Raw genomic sequence first — 21,665 nt, 5'->3', positions numbered from 1 at the left:
CTCCTTCATGACTCATGCACACCCATACACACAAACACACTCCTACCTGCACAAACACATACATGGCTCACTATAATTCCTGACTCCAGGAGAACAGAAGCTCAGGCTCATGAATATAAAATTAAATTACAGAACCCAAAATTGCAGAAACTTTATTCTGAAAATAGTCTTAGCAATAATAGAATTTCAAGGTATAAAGCATTTTAGTGACAGTGACTGTTAAACCCGAAGGCTCCTGACTCTAACCTGTCTTATTCACAGAAGAAACTGTAGACATGGCTTAGGCCACTGACTTCATTTGACAGGTCCAGAAATGGTAAGTGACTTTCCCAACATCCTGATGCAGAGAATCAGTACCAGGGTCCAGGTCTCCTGACACCAACAGCATTCTGCGTAATACCCCATCCTGCCCCATGTTTTTCCCTTCCCACATGGACAAGAAGTCTGCATAACAGATATGCACGGCTCTCAAATATTGGAGAGTAAAAATTTTAGAATGCAGCACGTAAGATGCACTTAAAGATGCCTTCTCTCTTCTGTCCTAGATCTTATTAAATTATCCATCGAATTCTGCCCAAAGATCTACCTTCCTAAACCACTCCAGATTTCTCCAGCCCAAACTGATAACTGAGAAAATTATCTTCTGATTGAAAATTATAATCTTACACACCCAAATTAGAATTTCATTATATATTCCTTGTCTTATTTTCAAATTCCCGAGTCCTATCTCATCTACAAAATTGGTTCACTGTTGAAGGAAATGGGTAATTTTGTTCTTCCTTTTTATCTTCTACAATCCCTAGCACATTCCTGAAATGTAACAGGCTGTCAAGAAATACTTACTGCTTGTGTGAGGTTCTGAATGTTCCTTTATGTTTGTATGGATTCATTCACTTATTCCTTGCCCTCCTAGAATGTAAATTCCACCAGACCAAGGACTTGCCTAACTGTCCACCACCACATTCCCAGTGCGTTCTAAAGCAGTGCTTAGTACAGAGTAGGTACTCAATTAATAATGATCAAATAAATTATTAAATAAATGAATAATTATTCAGCACCTTCTAAGTATCATGCACTTACTTCGGTACTTACTTGTACCTATAATGTTCTGAATTTCTGGTTTATCCATCTCCCTCTACTAGAGAGTGACTCATTCAAAAGGGGAGGAACTGGCACTTTGAAGGATGATTGATAAGTGGTTTTTGAGTAACTGAATAATAGAAGGATCTGTAGAACTCTAGGTCTGTTCTCCAGACACATACTCTATGACTAAGGAGAGAGCCCCATCAATATGTAACCACCATAGTGGATAAGTTCTGTAATACAGAACTTATCAATGAAAAGGGATTATGAAAATATAGAGGAAGATCTTCTTAGTCTTACCTGAGCCTGTCACAGAGAACAAGACATGTGACTTCTGTTTAGCAAAATACAAGGTTTTCAAACACAACACTTTGCTCACTGAATGACCAAGAGGAGTCTGAGAGCAAAGAGAGACAAATTCACTACAGCTGTACTCACCCTCAGCCACATCATCGTCCACGGTTAACTTAAGGCTTTTTCCTCTCCGCACCACCCGAACGGTGTGCCATTCGTTGTCATTGAGCTTCTGCCCTGCATACAGGGTCTCTGGTCCTTTGCCTAAGGGCAGTGGTAAGTGCCAAAGTTAGAATCAATTCTAAAATTAGTGTTCATGGCATCAGAGTTGTCAAAGCCACACTGGTGCACATGACCCAGTAGCATTCAAGGAATCATATCCCTCCAGAGCCCATCTGAGTTTCACTGATCCAACAGGGTCCTCCACAGCAGTCCCCAGTGCAAAATCTCAACTGAATCATAATGGACAATAACAAATAAGTGCCCTCCTTTATCTAAAGGTGCAAGATATTTAAAATGCCAATGGCAATAAGCAAACATTTACAGGAAACAGTAGTCAGCTGTCATTTTGTTTCCTAAAGTCTTAGACTTCAGATGAATTTCTTGAAGACACAGGAAATTCATCATACATTCCTTTAGAATCATTTGGTCACTCAGGCATAATACACCAGTCTGGCTTTTGGAGAGTATCCACCAATTCGATGAGAAAAGAGCTATGCTTTTAACTTGACATTTCCATTAACCCATGGTTTTATCAGAATTCAGTGACCACAGAAATCACGACAGTAACTGTTACCATAATAATAATGTCAAGGCTTAAAACCCATTATAAATAATGCTCCTGAAGGGAATATGATGGGCCCCAGACTTATTCATTGTTCATCATCTTCCAAAAAGATCCAAAGACTTAAAATATGAAATAATGCAAAATTCCAAAATTGAACCTGTTTAGGTCAAAAGAATATTCAGTAAAATGTGCCACTAAATAAAGGAATAAACCAAGTTGCCTCAAAAGATCCATGATCAAGATGCTCAAGATGGTGTTCAAGTGAAACCTAGGAAGAATCAGATGCAACAAGGAATTATGGTATTTAGGGGCAGAAGTTGGCAAGACAAACACTGAGGCATTGAAACATTTCAGTTAGTGATGAGGGGGAGTGGAATATAATGTTTCACTTGCCATTGAACTGAGATGTAAGTTGAAAAGACAAAGAAGATTGCATAGAACCAGAAAACTTGGAACACGTTTGCTCTCTATATATAGATAGCTGATCCCATGCAGAAAGATACTGCTTAAATCTTCCTACATTAGTCAGTCAATATATGTAAAGCCTTACTTCTGGAAACAACTTGCAAAAAAAAAAAAACAGGTAACTGGGCAATACATCTCTATGGATGTTATGCATCTGCAATATTTCAGAAGACTACACACTTGGCTCCAACATATAGGAGCACAGGACCAGGTACATAGTAGTGCTTTAATGAGAGCTTGTTGAATAACTGATGTCTACCTATGTCTTTACTTCTTTGGAAACCATCAAATAAGGTCAATATACTTTTATCTAAGTAATTTTGAAACTTTTATTATATATCTTTCCTTAACCACTCTCCCCACTCCTCTAGCTCCAAGACTGAAGATACTATATATCGTTTAGGGGAGAAAAGAAAAAAAGAGTATCATTTCGGTAGAGATCTTTTAAGCTAGGTCATTTTAAATTGGATCCCTTAATTTTGAGTAATTAGTATTTCTATTAAGTGCTGGTTATAAGAGTTATGACAGTAGCTGAAGTCTGGGGAAATTTCCTTCTTGAAAAATAAACAGGCTTTCAAAGTGGAAAGGTTTCTTTCAATCACAATGTATTCAGCAGGTAATTTGTGTTTAATATTTTTCAGAATGTACTTATACCCCACGTGCAATCCATAGTTACAAAAATCCTGAGAATTCCATGAAGAAACTTAGAATGGACCAAATATACCCAGAACTGAGTAATGATGCCATGAGACCAATGAAAAAATTAATTCTACAACAAAAGATGTAATACACAATCTTAGCTTCTCTTTGTGGGTATTCCTGTCTTTTATGTTATCTAAAATGTATACACAGTAACAGGCTTTTCCCTACATTTCAACTGATTAGATAGCACTGTTCCTTATCTCATTAAATTCAGGTCTATGAGTGATAACAACAGCACACTGTGTGGGCACTGGGAGAAAATGGACCCACATCTTGTGGGCACTTTGAAGCAAGAACAGATGTTCTCAGAAGAAACAAATCTGCCTTTGTTTTTTTATGTTTTTATCCTCTTTATTCTACATGCAAATGCTTCAATAAGAAAGAAGAAAGTAAAGAAAGATGTGGAAAATATTGGCTACGGAGGCAGAACTGCTACAAACATAGGCTATTTAAAGAGTTCTTATAGGTGGCATCTGTTCTTTAGACAATTTTTTGCACATCGCTTAATTTTTAGGATTGGGAACAGATAAGAGGGAAAAATACTAACACAAACACAATCAGTTTTAGGACGTTGCTACATTAGTTCCATATCAGCCATAGAGATGTAAAAACAAGCTTTGCCTCAGCCCAGTATGTGTTAAATGCTGCTGATATTTTGCAGGTACTTCTGGATTCCTTGAAATGTCCACTATGGTCAGATTGAAAATTTGACTCTAAAACTTCAGGATGTGATGGCCTGTGACCAAAAATGTGAAAAAAAAAAATAACTGAAACCTCTCATACCCTACTGCTTGATTACACTTTACCTCCTGCCCCACTAATCCTCATTACTCTAAGAGTAGAAAAAAGACTCACACTCATCTCCATAAAACGGCAGGGAAATGAGTATTGTTTGATACTTATCTTCAAGCAATAAACAGAGAAATCTCAGTGAGCTTCTGGAAAACTCTCAGCCTCCAAAAGTGGAGAGTCAATGGCATTTATCTTTAATCAAGTGAAAAGGTCAATTTGTCCTACTAGAAGGAAAATGAGGTTTAAACTCAGCTGGAAATGTTCACAAATAGAGGGGAAGGGCAAATCTAATCTGTAGCCTAAGCATAAAAATGGATTGGTAAGTGATGCAAGATGCAGACACAAGCTGAAAGTTGAAACATACAGATGGATAGGTTTTAGAAATAAGAGGATTCAGTTTGGAGCAACTTCTCTGGAAGATTCAAGCACGAAGCATCAGTAAAACAATGAATGTGAAGAGTTATTTGCTGTTAAGTAAAGGATGGTCCAGATAAGAAGGAGGAAATCATTTTGTAAGTTGCGATTTAAAAGGGAACTGGTGAGAACTTTAAAAAATATTATCAAAGCTATCAATTATCCAGCACTGTCCGTTTTCTGTTTAGTAGCTGGGAGAAGTATGATCTGCAATTGGATACATATTGGATGCATGTATTAGATGCATGTTTCCTTCTTTTATAGTTTAAGTAATCAAGATGGATCACAAAACAATCTTTTGATTCCCTATAGGCTGCTTAGATCATTAATGTTTGATTTAAATACAGAAAACTAATAAGTTGTCTGACACCCTGTAGTTGAATTTCTCAGGTAATGACACCCATGACTGGAGTAAAGAAGCAAAATTGCAGATGAAGATTTCTGGGATGCAGCAGTCTGTAGCAGTGGAGCATTGAATCATTTGTTATTGTAGAACAGAGAGCCTTCAATGAATCCTCTGGGTAACACCACACAAAGGCCCATTCAACACAGCCTCACTGCAAACTCATGTAGTAACATATTTTTTTAGTTAAGGCTGGTCTCACAGAAGATCCTCTGATGAACAGGGGATAGAGAATGAGAATCATGGATGAAGGACACAAACTAGACTCTTTTCTTGACCTATCCTACAGTAACCCCATGGAAGCTGGAGCTAAGAATAAAATCAAAATGAAAAATTAGGAGAAAGGTACCCTTTGAGAGAGAATTCATTGCTGATTGCTTGGAGGAAGATGACACTCAGATATGAGCAGAGTGTTCCCTCTTTTGGCAGATAGGGAATAGAAGTATGTGGGAAAAATCTACATTTGAGCATTACTAGAGGCACCCACCTTCACAAGGCGGACTTTGGATTTTAATTATTTTGAACCTATTTAGTCGTGTGTTTTTTCTTAAACAAACTGTTCACAATACATGAATTTGTTATTCCCCCCAGGAGCAATATAACCAGCAAAACTACAAGATACCCAAATATCTCGTATTTCAATAATCTGTCAATATATTTCTAAGACCTGCCCAAACCAACTAAACCAGATGGTTTTGCTCATATGCAGGGAGTAGAAATTCCTTCCATGTTCCACAAAGTGCTATTTCTAAAAGTGGGTGGGTACCAAAGTTTTAGAAACTTTGGCGAGAGGGGTAGGAGGGACCAAGGAGGCAACACCTGCACCATAATTACTGAACATCTTCCTATTTGTGCATGAAGGGAAAAGGGACAATAACTTGATTTCTCTTGGAACTATGTTTCACATGAATCAAAATTCCTACAATGCATTAAAAAAGATGAAATTCACTCCTTTAGAGAGGTATAGTAAAATGCATGTGATTATACATCTAAATGACATGGCAAATAAATACACAAAATGATGGACCATGTTAGGTTTAAAGAACACCAAAAATATTTAAAAAGAGAAAACTTACCTTATTTCCACCAGCACCTTAGGTCGGGCTAGCTGAGGTGTGACAAACATTTTACTAAGCCTATATAGCACCATATATTTTATGAGTCTTCCTCTCCAGAGAGAATAGATTCAGCAACTAAAGCAGGGGTAAGGAGGAAAAGAATGGGACTAAAGAATAAGGAGGGTGACAGGGAAGTAGGAGAAAAGCATTTTATTTGTCCCCCAAAATTTCATGTTCTGCTTGTTTTCTTTGGGCTGACAACCCAAGAGAGAGTGAAAAGTGTTTTGTTTTGTTTTGATAAAACTTACTTTTGTCAAAAGCATTCATTTTCTTTGAAAAAAAATCATATTTACTTATAGAGCCTGTTTGGTGAAATATTTCAAATAGATCATTTCATTTTTTACTGGACTCTTCAGGACTCAGGAAGAGCGGTCATCTTTCCTACAATAGATGCAAAAAGCAGAGGAGGCTTTCTGGAAGCCTTGTATTAAGAAGTCTCCCAGTGAAGTACGTGAGAAAGACAAGTGAGCAAATCATTCAGCTTGAGCTCATACACCCTCCTGGAGGCCTGCTTCTAGTTAAAACCCACTGAAGACACCAGCGATATGTATTGGGCTTGAATAGGTCCACGTCCCACGAGGCCTGCCACATGCAACACGTTCGTCTCTGGGCTGCCATCCTTTTCCCTGTGGCTCATTCTCTACTCTGCTTTTCCAGGTTCTGACAGAGTCCTGTTACTAACACCAACCACATATCACAGAGTTTACTCACATATTGAACACATGGTAAAGGAGCATCGGCTTGGGTGCAGGCACCATTCTAGGTGTGAAGGATGAAGACGTGAACAAGACAGACCAGGTGCTGGCCCTTTACAGAGGCTCATAGGCTAGTTTGGGGTGCGGGGCAATGAAGGATAAAATACAAATTGAAGAATATGAGATAATTTCAGACAGGTTGGGTTCTATGAAGAAAATACAACAGGATAATACGATGAGAAGTAATTGGGGTGGGGAGTGGGAATAGAGGATTGGCTATGTCACAGAATGTTCCAGAAAGGCCTCTCTGAGGTGACATCTCTATTCTGGCCCTGTACCAGGTTGGACGGAGAGCTATTAAGTGAGATGGTACATCTGAGAAGGAGCCAAGCATGCAAACATCTGAGGCAACAGGAACAGCCAGAACAGAAGCCCAGAACGAGGCTGGCATGTTGGAGGAGCGAAAAGAAGTCCCTTATGTCTGCAGAGAGGCTGTGACAGGAGAGAAGATGGCAGCAGAGACAGAAGCCAGATCACAAGAGGCCCTAGAATCTGAATGCTGCTCTAAGTACAGCAGGAAGCCACTGGGAAGTTTTCAGCAAGGGGATCATAGGACCAAAGTTAAGTTTGAAAACTCACTCTGGATGCTATGGATGCACTGGCCCAGAAGAAACAAACAGTGGAGACAAGGAGATGTACTGAAGAGCTGTTAAAGGCAGGAAATGAAAGTGACCTGGACTAGGGAGGTAGCAGTAGAAACAGAAGTGGTGAGGTTTGTGATGTATTTCAGAGGTGGGGTCGACAGCACTTGGAGATTGGTTTGGGAGGTGGGTTGGAAGTGGGAGAGAGAAAGAGAAGAATCGATGATGACTCCCAGATTTGGTCTGGGAGCCTGGGTGGCAAAGGCACCTTCAACCGAGATAAGAAAGATTCCAGAAAAAGCAAGACATGATTGATCCTATTAGCCAGGGGAGCTTACTTCTGTTATTTGTGCCTTTCCTACCTAGCATCAGTCACACTTGTTATCATCTCCTGCCAGCTTCCTACTGATGAGAAGTGTGAATCAGAGTTCACTGCTTGCAACCTTGACACAAGGTTGCTGGGTTACTGTTATCTTTCTTTCTCTGACTCTGTCTCTCTGTCTGTCTCCCTCTCTCCCCTCTTCTTCCCTTCCTTCTTTTCTCCTTTCCTTTATCCCTTCCTTCCTTTAAGAAAAAACATGCTACTTTTGTAATCTCCAACAACTAAGCAGGGTATCTTACACCAAGGAGGTGTTCAACGTACTAGGAAAAAAAAAAACTAGTGAGTGAATAAATAGAACTGAATGAATTAAATAACAAATTAGTAGACAGATTGAGGGAGGGAGAAGAAATGGAAGGGGAGCTGAAGAGAGTTACAACTTATTTTAGCAATATAATGAATTGGACCAATTCAGGAAGATATTCAGTACAGAAATAAATACATTTAGTTGAATTAAGAAGTGAATACGTAAAATTGGATGAACAAATAAATAACAGAGTAAATTTGTTGAAGGTAGAGGAAGAGAAGGAAGGGAAAGGAGCATAAGAGACCTGAACATTGCATTTTGTGAATTAGTGAATTAGACAAATCTGAAGCTAAAAGACACCAGGCAGCAGATATAAATAAAGACACTACCTTTCCTTTTAAACATATATATATTCCACCCCCCAGCCAAAAGACAATGCATCCTTCTGGGAAACTCACATGGGGATGACGGAGGTACCAAGTACATTCACACATGATCTTATTTAGGTTCATAATATGAGGCTGATACAGTTTACCCAACTTTACAATAAAGAGGCAGGGCACAGCACCACAAGGTCAAGGTCACACAGCTATAGGATTCAACCCCCAGTCAGTCCGTCTGCAAAATCTCTGCACTGAGCCTCATTTGTTCTCACAGCCCCATCAAGGTTACACTCCCGGGTCATCTCAGTCCAGGTATTTGAGGAGGATTGAGGTGAGCCCAGGTAAAGGACATGGAGAAAATCAGAACACTGCCTAATATGAAACCGGAAATCTAATTTGGGGGTTTAATGAAAAGTAGGACCTGAGTTCACTTTGCTTTTTCAATTTCCAAGACTAGGATCTAGTCTCAGCATATAGGACCTACTAATAAAACCAAAAGAAGTTAAAAGTTTATACTGGAAAGGTAAGCAAAGGGTAAATATGCCATCATATTTTGGTGCACCAGCAAGCGACACATTTGGTGTCCCACATCACGTCCTGAGCCAACCTCAGATCTCAGCCACAGAGGCAGAGGGCAGTTACTGCTACACACCGTCTCACACACAGTCGGACAGTCCCCGCCTCAAGCAGAGCCAGCTCTCAGGTCTTCTCAGGCTTCTCTGAAGCCTTCCTTATCTGCACACAAGAGCAGCAAAGTGGGGTAGTGGGGCTGACAAACAGGGGGGATGGAGCTCATGGATAAATGTCCCACTCGCCTCTCGGGCAGACAGTTCTTGGAGGTGCTCATCACAACACCCTCCATCTGCCCCACTTCCATGCAGCTCACGGCAGAATCCTTGACCATGGACGCTTGCATTGGTGTTTCTTCCTTCATGCTCGTTATCTCTGCTCCTTCATTCCTACTTTTGGGATCCCTCCCAAATAAACCACCTGACCCAAGTCCTTGTCTCAGACTCTGCTCCCAAGGGAACGCAGACTACGATGAAACATGTAGCACTTGATCCCTTCCTCCCTAGTAACTTAAGATGGTACAACCACCCTGTGAGGTGGATGATACCACTTATATGATGAGAGCCAGAGAGGTTAGGTGACTTTCCCAAGGTCACAAGGCTATTATATTATGACGTTATTAAATCAAGAATCCAGGCTTGATTTAGAGCCTTTCCATTAACCTCTAGCTGCCTGAAGTCTATGAAGTCCAGGGAAGACAGGGGACAGTGGTCTGCTCTCAGCACTGAGGGCAGACTTGGGGGCTATGGTTGTAAATTAGCAAATAGTGACCAAATGCTTGAGGTTGTGAGAAAGTGGCATAGATCTCTGAGGACCATCACCGGGCTCTCTGCTATGAGGACCCATGAGGACCATGGAGGGCTTTTGAGAAGGTGAGGTCACCATCATTCTTAATTAGCTTAGGTCTGTTCAAGATAAAAGTTAAGAGATATGGTCTCCATACCCACAGTCCCTTCAGGCTCTATGTTTTTAATAATTACCACATCCCAGGTGGTGGACTTTATTTTAAATACAAAGATATAGTCACTGGGTTTTAAAAAGTATCCCCAAAACAAAGAGTTCTGTGAAATGGCATTTCCCTATCAATCCCCTGTCTGCAGCACCTCCTTCCCACAACAGAAAGTACTAAATCTAAGGTAAGAATAGGAAAGGAATGATATTTCCAGCCTATCTCCTTGGAGTGATAATTACAAGGTCTACTGGCTTATGAGATTGATGACATGAGCTGATCACCCACTGTGGTCACGGGCAACTGCCACACAGAATGGTCCTGTCACCTGGGTGTACCCTCTTATCTTTTTAATATCTGGTTTGTGCAACTGGGGGATCCAGGAGGTTGGATTAGCAGAAAGATCCTCTATTCTGGTCCTAGTTCACTAAGATGATGACCCTTTTCCCCCCTAAAATAATGTGTATGTAGGTTTGAAAACATGAGAAACTATAGCTCCCCATCTCACTAGAAATATCATCTCTTTATGGTACTCACCAAAATAAAACTTGCAAGACAAGCACAGAGAGGAAAAAAAAATTAAAACCAGAGCATTAACAAAAACAGATCTAGTATTTTAATTCAGATGTATTTTTCTCCCCTTAAGTACTGTAAATGCAACAGACTCCTCATGCAGCAAGTGTGGCCTTGGGTCAGACATGTGAAGTGGCCACCCTGGCAAACATGACTAATTTCCTTGTGCTGTCTTTGCACCTCTGTGCAATGCTTTGGGTACGGTATGGACATGAACTTCAGACTGTTGAGTGTTTTATCCATGTACCCTGAATTCCTGACTCAACTGGGGGCATCAAACAAAAGGAATTGCCACTATTGGAGAGGGTGAAATCACCACCCCACTTCCAGGCTGTATAAAGGATGATAAGTTTAATTGAGAGGTTCACTACCTGCTATAAAGCATTGTGGAAGTTTCTGGGGGTGCAAAGATGAAAAAGACACACTCACTGTAACCAAGGAGTTCAGAGCCTACTGGAACAGGTGAATAAATAAAAACCAATTGTGTAGGAGGAATGGGTATGGAGGTTTGCCCTGGGTACCCTGGTGGTCGGGTGCTTAGTCTATCAAGAAATCTGAGTCATTAACTACCCTCTTCTCTTCATATTTGTTCATGCAGGACCATACAGATCATATAAGCCAGAGACCAAGACCTTCATTTCTATATTCTCAACTCTAAATAGTACTATCTTTGGCATGCACAGTGGATTCTCAATGTTGAAGAGTGAATGGATAAATTTCTTCTTCTTATACTTGTATTAGACTCTTTTAATAATAGCTAATACGTATATTTTACTTACCAGACACTGGTCACTGAACACCAGTCGAAGTGTTTTACTAATGAATTAATACATTAATCACATAAGGTTGTTGTGGTTGATTGTACTGTTGACAATATTTGCTGCCCCTTCCTATCAGCCTTTTCCTAAATAGGTCCATCCTCTCTGGAGGATTGTATTTCCTGTCCCATTAAGTCAGACATTTCGTGTGGCTTGCTTTATAACCAAAGAAACATGAGGAGAAGTGTCTTGGGCTGCTTAGAAGGTTTATGAGCCATCACATCACGTCATAAGCTCTCTTTTCCCTTTGCCACAAATCCAAGATGTGACCCATTAGGGCTGCTTCTTCAGCCAGGGTCCAGAAACGAAGAGGACGTGAAGCTGAGCTGTAGCAGAACCATGATGGAGAGAGCCAGGATGACGCAGGGAGGTGTTTTTGACTGAAGTATAACTGAGCAGAGCTGATCTATCAATAGCCACACTTGAGGAAACCAAGGCAGAAAAAATTTCAGTCAATTCTCCAGGGCCACATAAGTAATCATTGCTGGGATTTGCATATGGCAGCCTGGTTCCATTTGCCCTTAAGGACTACACTATACAGCCTCTATTAGACAAGGGGTGAACTAAGGATGGCTAAGGATGAATCCTCACAGTGAAACATTCTACACATGCCCTCGAGGAAAAAAATACAAAACTATTAAATCAATGTATACAATGGAAACACCTTTAATTTCTGGGTGGATAGAAGACAAAGAAAGGCAGAGAAGAAAAAGGAGGCAAAATAAAATGGGACAAGAGGGAAACATACAGAGAAAATGACAGGGGAAAGAAACAGATTAAGAGAAATCTCAATGTTTGTCAAATTGCTCAGAGGCAAATCTCTCTTCTGGAAAAATAAAACTCTTAAGATTTTTTTATGTCTAAAATGCTGCCAGAACACAGAACAAATAAAAATGTTTAGAAGCATGTATTTTGGAAATTATCTGGGTTTTTCCACTTTAATAAAATATACTCCTCTGTTTGTGATCTATACAGGATGACAAGAGGTACATCTCACCCAGGGGGATGCCATTTAAATACATGGAACGGTCCTGTCATTTTAACTTTCAGATTTTCCAGCGCTGTTAGGGAGTAATTTAGGCCAGTGGATCTCACATGTTAAATGTGGTAAGAAGCATCTGTGGATAATGTTAAGAATTCAGATTCCGGGACTCCAGACATTTTACTTGTCTTTTGCCAATCTTTATTTCTCTCCTCAACTCTGTTTTCCTATTTCATTTTTTTTCCAGGGTATCTCCTAGACATACCTTATTTTCCCAACCCCTTCTTTCCTCTGGTAAAGAGGAATGACCTCTTAAGGACATCACCGCCCAGTTCTGCAGGCCATTAAGCTGGCAGTCATTCTGGACCCTCCTTTACCTCACCTTCTGCACCCAAACCATAGCCAAGCCAGGCAGTTCTATCTCTCAGGTACTGCCTGAGTCTTTTCTCTCCATTACCTCCCATCCCTGCTGCAAGAGTTCTGGTCTCCCTCTGTTCCCTCTTTAAGGAGACTGAGAGTGTAACTTTAGCAATACCTACCTATCAACCTTTCACACTCTGGTCAGAACTACTATCCTTCAACAGAAATTTCTTCATGCCAGTTCCTACTTAAAATCCCCAAAGGCCACTAAATGTCTAGGTACAGTGAAGGCATACAGAGTCCTTGGGGATCTGACCCCAGCCTAAGTTGTTATAACCTCACTTCTCATAGCAAATATAACACACCAACTACACCACCTTGCACCTGGTTATTTCATCAGCTTATGCACTCTCAGAACCTAACTAAAACATTGCCACACCAAAGCCCTCCCCACCAAATTTCCTACACTCACTATAACTCTATTTTTTTAATCTGTATAGTAAAGAATAGTAACTACCTCACAAGGTTTTGTGAGGATGAATCAAAGTATTATGTGTAAAACATTTCATAGTGACTAGTGCCTACTACATGCTAAGGGAACATTACCAATCTTAGTGATGGCGTAAATATCTTCCTCCCTACCATGTATGTGACTATGAAACCCACATTCAAGGCCTGAAGTAGAAGCCCACAGCAAACTGAAATATGAACAGTATCGTATGATGGGAGACATGGTTAATGCAACGCCGTCCCATCACAAAATCAACTTGGAACATGACACGTGCAAGAAAAGTGATGGTTTTCATGAAAGTTTCTCCTCTTTCTCCCTCCTCCTCTCCTTTCCCCTCTCCTTATCCCTCTCCCCCTCCTCCCTTCCTCCCTCTCCATTACTGGTTGAAGAAGAAAGAAGGAGGAAAAAGAACCAAAAACACTTGCTGTTTACAGACTACCTAGTATGGACCAAGCACACAATTTTCTATATCCCACTTACCTCTCATAAGCATAGTTATCTAATACTGCCTGAAATTTGAATTTCTCATCCTATTTTACATGGAAAACAGCTGAGGCTCAGAGAGTTTAAGCACCATGAATAAGGTCATTTAGGTTGAAAGTGGCAGAAACCAGGTTCAGACATCTATCTCTGTTACTCCAATGGCAGTGCTTTATTCAGACACCTCAACTTTTTCCTGAGCCAATTATTTTTATTAGCCAGTACGTTAGTGCTTGAGATAAATTTCAGTGGCTATTAAAATAATATTGCTTATAGAGCATTCAGAGCTATTGATCATTTTCTTATAATACTGTATACCCTTATCAACAAGCGTTTGGCAAAGAGACGTTTTAAAGATATCCTCTCAAGATACTCATTTTTGTTTCTTTTAATCCATTACTAGGAGTTCTCCCCCCATTCTTATATATTTGGAAAATTCTGGAGAACCAACTTCACTTGAAAAAATCATTTTAAATGCATAATTCAGTGTGGTTATGAATTCCTTTTTGTCCCAACCTTTCACATCTGGCATATGGGTACCAGAGATTCTCCAGGTCTCATTTACTAGTTGTGGCTCCCATGGCTGGGGACAGAGGCTCAATACAAAGACAGGAAGAGCCAGAGATAGGGCTGCTGAAGGTCACAGGGAAGGCTGGGATGAATCAGTCACAAGACTGTTGGAGGCTCGTGATAGGCTAGCTGGTGAGGGAGGAGGAAAGGGTGTTCTGAGGAGAGGAACTAGGAGAGACTTGGGAGAGAGCTTTGCAGGGTACATGGTGGTCCCACGCTTGGAGGAAGGAGCTCTGTCCTACTGGGGTGACTCTTCCTAGACAAACCTATGCACTAGCTCCAGAGGTACACACACCATCAGCTCCTCATCACACTGCCTACCCAGATGACCTTTTACTTGGTCAACACTGGACCAACATTGGTCCCCTGTAGCTAGAACACAGCCTCGCAGTTCTCTCTACTACTCTCTGACCCAAAAGCAAGCTCTTTCCGATTTTCTAACACTAAACGATGCGTCCTTTCCACACCCCTTTTGCTAATAGTGGGTCTGTTAGAATACAAAGCACTAAAATAGGGTCCTTGCCCATTTCAGAGGGTAATTAGACAATCCCAGAGACGGCATAGGGTTGCTAGGGTGAAGGGCTGCGGGAGAGTTGTACAGATGATGGGGCATGAAATAGCTGCTATACTTTGTATTGGGGCTTAATATTTAACTCTCACAATACTGTGAAGTAAGCATTGTGATCCCATGTTATAGATGATGAAAATTAAGGAACAGCTAATAAGCAGATCCAAAGCCAGGTTTATCTGAGTGTCAAGCCTTCATTCTTATACTAAACTGCCTTCTGGATGAACGATGAATGTGTGCGTGGAAGGTGGACCAGGTGCAGTGACCAATGCTGTCCTGCAGGAGTAGTAGTGGAGGTTGGGGGAAAGCACGCTGGTAGGAGAACCAGAAATGCTTCTTTGAACTGAGTCTCAGGCTGCGTAAGAATGAGGGTGGGTAGGTGGGTGAGGCAGCAGGGGAATCCCAAGGAGGGACATGGATGGGAAAAGGTAAATGGCTGTGGGCCTTGGATCATGCTTCTGGGGGACGGACATTTGCATATTGGGGTATTTGATTATTCAGTGAATTTACATTCACTAGGACATGCGTTAATATTTGTGGGAACTCAAGTGTTCCCCTCAGTTGGATTTGAGGTGGGTCACTCTGGTCTCAATAACCTTTCTATTTCCCAATGATTTTGAGGTCAATGGTGGCTGCAAACTCCATGTGGCCAGAGACTGTGCCAACCTTTTTTAAGTTCTCATCCAAGGCTGAGATGTGGTCATTACTCAACATGCACTTATATGAATGTATATAAATGCAGCTTATGGACACTGAAATTCAAATAGTGAATCAATCAACATGCTCTAATGTGGAAATAGGGGAAAAAGTGGTTATGTGCTATTACATCTAATTATCCTGTTTGAAGTAACTTACACTCCAACTGCCTCATAATCCTAGCTACGATTCATACAATGTTGTGATTTGATCCAGTTCCCTTGGGACCCGTGGAAAGACGAGTTCTAATATACAGTTTTGCACACAGTAGGTGTCCAATAGATTAGTGCTACTTGTTGTTATTATTCATTTATAAAAACATATTTAAGTGATTTTTAAAAATCAAGTAACAGGAATAAATAGTACTTTGGATAAAACATTCAAAGGAAGAAATGAAGGGAAAGTCCCATGAGGACTGAATTTTAAAATGACAAGTGTAAAAATCCTCCTCACTTCAAGAACAAATATCCCCCCAATGGTTGCACAGTAACATTCATTTCTTTCCTATTAAATATTCATTAACTCAATAACTCGGCAAATACCACTCATTTTTAATATGCAGGGCTTTGGCTAGTGGCTGAGGATAAAAGGAGAAATATATTAAAAATCCCCGAATAAAAGTTACTCAGAGTCTCGTGGAGGACAGAGTAGTGTAAACAGTGTAATACGATGTTTTCAGTGTTCTCAGAGTAGCATGTGCTTCTTATACTCTACTTTAGGAGCACAGTGAGAGGGAGGGGGTATTTGTGTCTGTGTGTGTACATGTGTTTGCCTTTTGGTCTGGGTTTGGAGTTAAGAAGACAGCTGTGTTCAAGTAAGACTTCTTAGAGAAAGCAATGCTTATGCTGCTTAAAGGATGGACAGCAACTAGTGCTCCAGGTAGACCAGAGATGGAAGAACATTCTGTATATAGGCAGACTTGCAAAAGGTTGGCAAGTTCAGGGAATATGTGGTGTTCTATGTGGTAGGGAAGTGGAGGGCACTTTTTTTTTTCTTTTTGGTACACGGGCCTCTCACTGCTGTGGCGTCTCCCGTTGTGGAGCACAGGCTCCGGATGCGCAGGCTCAGCGGCCATGGCTCACGGGCCCAGCCGCTCCGCGGCATGTGGGATCTTCCTGGACTGGGGCACGAACCCGTGTCCCCTGCATCGGCAGGCGGACTCCCAACCACTGCGCCACCAGGGAAGCCTGGAGGGCACTTTCAATGAGAGGTAGGAGATGAGTCTAAAGAGTACTAGACTGTAAGGACCTTTATGCAATAACATGAAATAAAATAAGATTTTTTATCTTATTTTCTAGACCAAAAAGAGCTCTTAAAATATCTTAAATAGGCTGCAACGTATGTCTGCTGTATTATTTAGGATTATTCAATTTTCCTATAGATTACAATAAAAGCAAAGGGCTAATAAAACTTATAGGATGTATTTAGCATAGAGAGCAAATGGTAACCTCTGACACCTGTTAAACATAGAGAAAATAAAGAGAGCATATGTATTTTAAACAAAGATAAAATGGATGGACCAGAGAGGCACTTGCCCATAGAAAGGGATGGAAGTACCTAATAAACCATATATATTTATAAAGCTCAGACCTTGTCTGATTGACAGCTGTCATCCCTAAATTGGTCAACTCATTAGTGACATTCATTATGGCCCCATTTTTTCTCTGCTTGAGACACACAGATAAAACATACATGTGGGCATCAGGCTAACTGGTGAGCTATAGCTATAGTGGCCAGATCTATTTGCTTTTGTGTCTCCAGTAGGACAAGCGTGTGATGACCCCAGATGCCTTCCAGCTGCTGTAATCCCTATCTTAAGCTCAACCCTGGACCTTGTAACCACCCATCAGCAGGAAAGGCTGATATGGCCAGAGAGGGAACAAACTATACGAACGCTGTGTGACCAAGGATCCAGGTAGAGTAGTCTTACCATCCTGCTTATTATCCTAAGTGTGATCATCTGCCTGATCTTTTTCCCCTTGCTTTTTGCTGTGCACTTTAAGTGATTTAATGAACCATGTAATTACACATCTTAATTTGGTCTATGAGCATTTCTGTGCCATGACCCTTAGGGCAGCCTGCCTGAGTATACTTGGAGTATCAAGATGATTTCCCACGTGCCACAGGGACTGATATGATCAGATTACAGTTTTAGAAAAATCACTCTGGCCCTTCAAGTGTGAAGCCTAGAAGAGGGGTGAGGCTGGAGGTAGAGACCAATTCCTGAATCCCTTTGCCAGCCAAGGAAACGCAACTCAGATTTCACAAAGCAAGGGTTAGATGAGAACTAGAAGCTCTAGTCCCACCCAGGAGAAAATGTCCGGAAGACCCCAATTCTTTACTGTTAAACCAAAATAAACTCAAGTCCTAAAACACCACAAAGTCCATGCAAAAACCACTTAGAAGAAGAAAAAGAAGAAAAAATAACTGATGTCAAATAAAGGCTGAGATTCCTCCACATCCACCCAAGGTTATGCACCCTTCCTGGTACACTGATGGTGTCAGGAGAGCTTGCAGAGTTAACAGCCCACCGCAATTACAACAGAGTTCCATAATCTCTCCTGCAGGCCGGCAAGATACCCTGAAGAAACTGAAACCAGCACACTAAAAACACCAGGTGAAGGAAATGGCCAAAGGATCATTCAAATGCCTCACAATGAGTAGTGAGCCAGAGGGCATGACAAAGAACGTTGGATTTCAAGCTAGCCAGACTTCGCTTCCCAAGTTCCTGCTCCATAAGTACTAGCTGTGTGACCCTGGACACACACCTTTGTGTGTGTGTGTGACCCTAAATGTCTCTGAGCCTCAATGTCTTAGAGTTGGAAACTGGTACGAACAATCGTCTTCATCAAGGGGCTATGGTGAAAAACATACGAGATAGCACAACGAACGTGTCCAGCTTGTCTAAATGTGACTGCTGTACTCCTATTTCTTCAGTCTCTGGTTTATCCCAATGCTAAAAATGTATTCCTTTAAGCATCCTAACACTGATGATATGTTGCTAAGGAAACTTTTCTAGAGATAACCAAGGCTAACATTGGGTCATTGAGATTTAAGCACTTAGGCTTTGAGAAACTCCAGCAAATTCTCCTCTCTGGGGAACACTGTTCAGCCATGAGCTTTGGGATGTCTTAAGAAGCTTACAAATTCCTCTCACAGTGAACTCAACTTCAAGGCCACTGTGTGAAGCCAGTGTCATTTACAAGTGCCTCAGAGATGGAAAATTTCCCAGCGATATCTTCCATTCTAAAGTCTGTCATAGTCTCACAGGGCATCCTTCTATTTCTCATTTTTTCTTGCATTTCTTTTTTAAAATTATGTTTTTTTTAACCTAACTAATAACATCCAATTTTTGTTAAATGGTGAAAAGGAGAAGATGAATTTGTGAGGCTAAATGATATGAGGTGCAATTCAGATGGGTAATTTACCCAAACAAGGAAACTGAGAAGCCCAATTTCTCTGCTACTGTAAAGGAATATTGTACCAGATGAGCCCCTGCAGTTTCAAAGAGGGATGAAATACATAGGAAAGAAGCATGTTTAACAGCCAAGGCATCACTTACAACAAAGGAAGCATAGGTACACACCATTAACATACTACTTAAGTATAGGTACCGCCAAAATATCTGTGGAATGAATCTGTAAAATCGAGATGAGAGAACTCTAGAAATTCAGAAGGTGACTTGAAGGTGATCAAGCCCAGTCCTATTTTATCTTTGATGAGGGTTCAAAGGCACAAAAAGGTTAAGTGACATGCCCAAATTCTAAGAACTAGTAACAGAGTGTGAGCCCAGGACTCTGGGGAATCACTTCACTGGCCTCTCTATCAAGACATGAGTAACTCTTCAGGGTAACTGAGGTTGAAACTATGGAAACGCCTGATGGGAATGTTACCAGTAATGTTTTCTTTTAGAGTGAGGTATAATTGACATATAATAAACCACACGTTTAAGGTGATCAATTTGATAAGTTTTGACATATGAATAGACCTATGAAATCATGACCACAATCAAGATAAGGACCATATCCACCACCCCCAAAAGTTTCCTTGTACCAGCTTGTTATACCTTCCTCAGGCCCCTCTCTAGGCAACCAAAGATCTACATTGTCACCATAGATTTGTTTGCATTTTCTAGATTTATATAAATGGAACCATACAATATTCCTTTTTGTCTGGCATCTTTTACTGTGAGCATAGTCCATTCCTTTGTTCTAATAAAAGCTTACCTTCTGTGAAAAGAGGTGGTGGGGCACATTTGGCTTGCAGCTTGTAGTTTGTCAGCAGCGGCTCTAGTTCTAGAGCCCATGTGCTTATTTCTGTGCTGTACCCCATCCAGCAGAGGTCCCTGGAGGTAAAATATGACTGCTGGAGGCCAAAGTAGGGAGGGCATTTGTGTTTGTGTGCATTGCGGAGCAGAGGGAACATGAGTTACAAAGTGAGAGTTAAGGTAGGAAAGACAACAGATGATGTATAATGCTACGGAACTGCACATTCTTCTGTAAACAACTGAGACCCTTTGGGGAATTGAATAATAATATTAAGAAGAGAGTAGAGTGGATTAGATGAAGACCAGAACAGACAGACTGTATACAGAGACACCACTGAATTTAGGAAAGAGGTAAATAATCCTGAACTTAAAATACTCTATAGGGGCTTCCCTGGTGGCGCAGTGGTTGAGAGTCCACCTGCCGATGCAGGGGACGCGGGTTCATGCCCCGGCCTGGGAAGATCCCACATGCCGCGGAGCAGCTGGGCCCATGAGCCATGGCCACTGAGCCTGCGCGTCTGGAGCCTGTGCTCCGCAACGGGAGAGGCCACAACAGTGAGAGGCCCGCGTACCGCCAAAAAAAAAAAAAAAGGAAAAGAAAATCAAACAAATAAAACACTCTAGCAGAAAGAAATAAGTAAAGGGTGTGAATAGAAGAGAGAGCTAGGTGATCAGCCAGGTGACAGGGTTAGGGGCTGGGAGAGGGGCAAATTAAGGATTACTTCCATGTTTCCAGCCTGCTTAACTTGGTCTTGCCACTTATTTTAGATGAAACAATGAAGACAGATCTGGGTTTGGAAGGAACACTGATAAGCTCTATTTTGTACGTCCGGAGTCTGTGGGATATATGTGTGGGAATGACTAGGAGGTAATCAGAAATGTGAGCCTAGTATTCCAGAGCCAGATGGAGAAGATGAGGCCTTACATACTCACATATATGTATCCACAGCCCTTTGAGTCTGAAGAACTAGTTTTCTTTGATCGCTGTCACCTACAGATTGCCAAAACCTTCCAGTGACATCATGAGTTGTGCCTAATGATGTCATGGGAGCCATGGTTGGTGTTCTTCAAATTCTTATCAGCGACCCCAAGCCAGAAATTGATAAAGCACTGTTGTCTCAAAACTACAGTGACTAGGGCCTCTCTCCCATAGAGCTGTGGAAGGTCTCTTTTCTCCTCAGCCAGGACTGGAGGCCAAGATCACCCTTTGAGGATCGTTGTCAGGGCTGCCACAAGCCGGGCAGCCTTGTTTTCCTACCTCAGACACCTGTAGTTGCTGGGAGCCCCAACTTGATCTGTACCAAGCGGGCTGGCTTCACAGTCAGACTAGGGCCTGCTTTCCTTGGATCGGCTCTTGTGAGCCCCAAAAGTAACTTGGCCCCTGCCTGCCCCACAGGCAGGGTCCCGTACAGGATTGTGAGGCGGTGGGTAGTGAGGAAGAGCCGAGAGTGGGTGCTGGAGAAGAAGGAGCGCCGCCAGCGGCAGGGCAAGGAGGTCCGACCTGACACTCAGTACACCGGCCGCAAGCGCAAGCCCCACTTCTGAGCAGGCGGCCGCATCCAGTGGGACAGCTCGGGGACCACACAGTTGTGAGCTGTGCCATCCAGCCCAGGCACTTGCTTCTGGAGGGTTTTCTATATTGAAGCCTACTTTATCAGCTGACAAAAAGTGTTTTAGAAAAGTTCTAAAAAGGTTTAAAGTTCTAAAAGTATTTTCTTCACTAAAAAAAGTTCTGAGAGCATCTTATTTTGTTCTAAAAGCAGTAAACGAATTTCTGTGCAAAAAAAAAAAAAACTACAGTGACTGACGTACCTTTCCCAGGTACCTGGGAGACATCTACTTAGGCAGAGGGAAGTACATGAGAGTGAGTCAATGTTTGATCCCACCGTCTTTCTCTTCTTAAACCAGCACCCTTGGA

General features: G+C 41.5%; 1 protein-coding gene across 14 annotated transcripts in view; it reads right to left on the bottom strand.

Moving 5' to 3' along the window:
- Nucleotides 1–21,665, bottom strand: part of NRXN3 (neurexin 3) — a gene marked incomplete at both ends in the record, with an annotated part of 1,611,783 nt that overhangs the window by 897,407 nt on the left and 692,711 nt on the right. For all 14 annotated transcript variants that reach the window (XM_081229994.1, XM_081230007.1, XM_081230004.1 and 11 more), the window contains one exon: nucleotides 1,522–1,641. In XM_081229994.1, the coding sequence (XP_081086120.1) occupies nucleotides 1,522–1,641 (120 nt within the window). The remainder of the gene's footprint in view (nucleotides 1–1,521; nucleotides 1,642–21,665) is intronic.

The sequence above is a fragment of the Mesoplodon bidens genome, assembly GCF_964165515.1.
Source record: "Mesoplodon bidens genome assembly, chromosome: 3".
NCBI lineage: Eukaryota > Metazoa > Chordata > Mammalia > Artiodactyla > Ziphiidae > Mesoplodon > Mesoplodon bidens.
The sequence above is the reverse complement of the archived record's forward strand: the minus strand, read 5'-3'. Positions and strand labels throughout refer to the sequence as shown.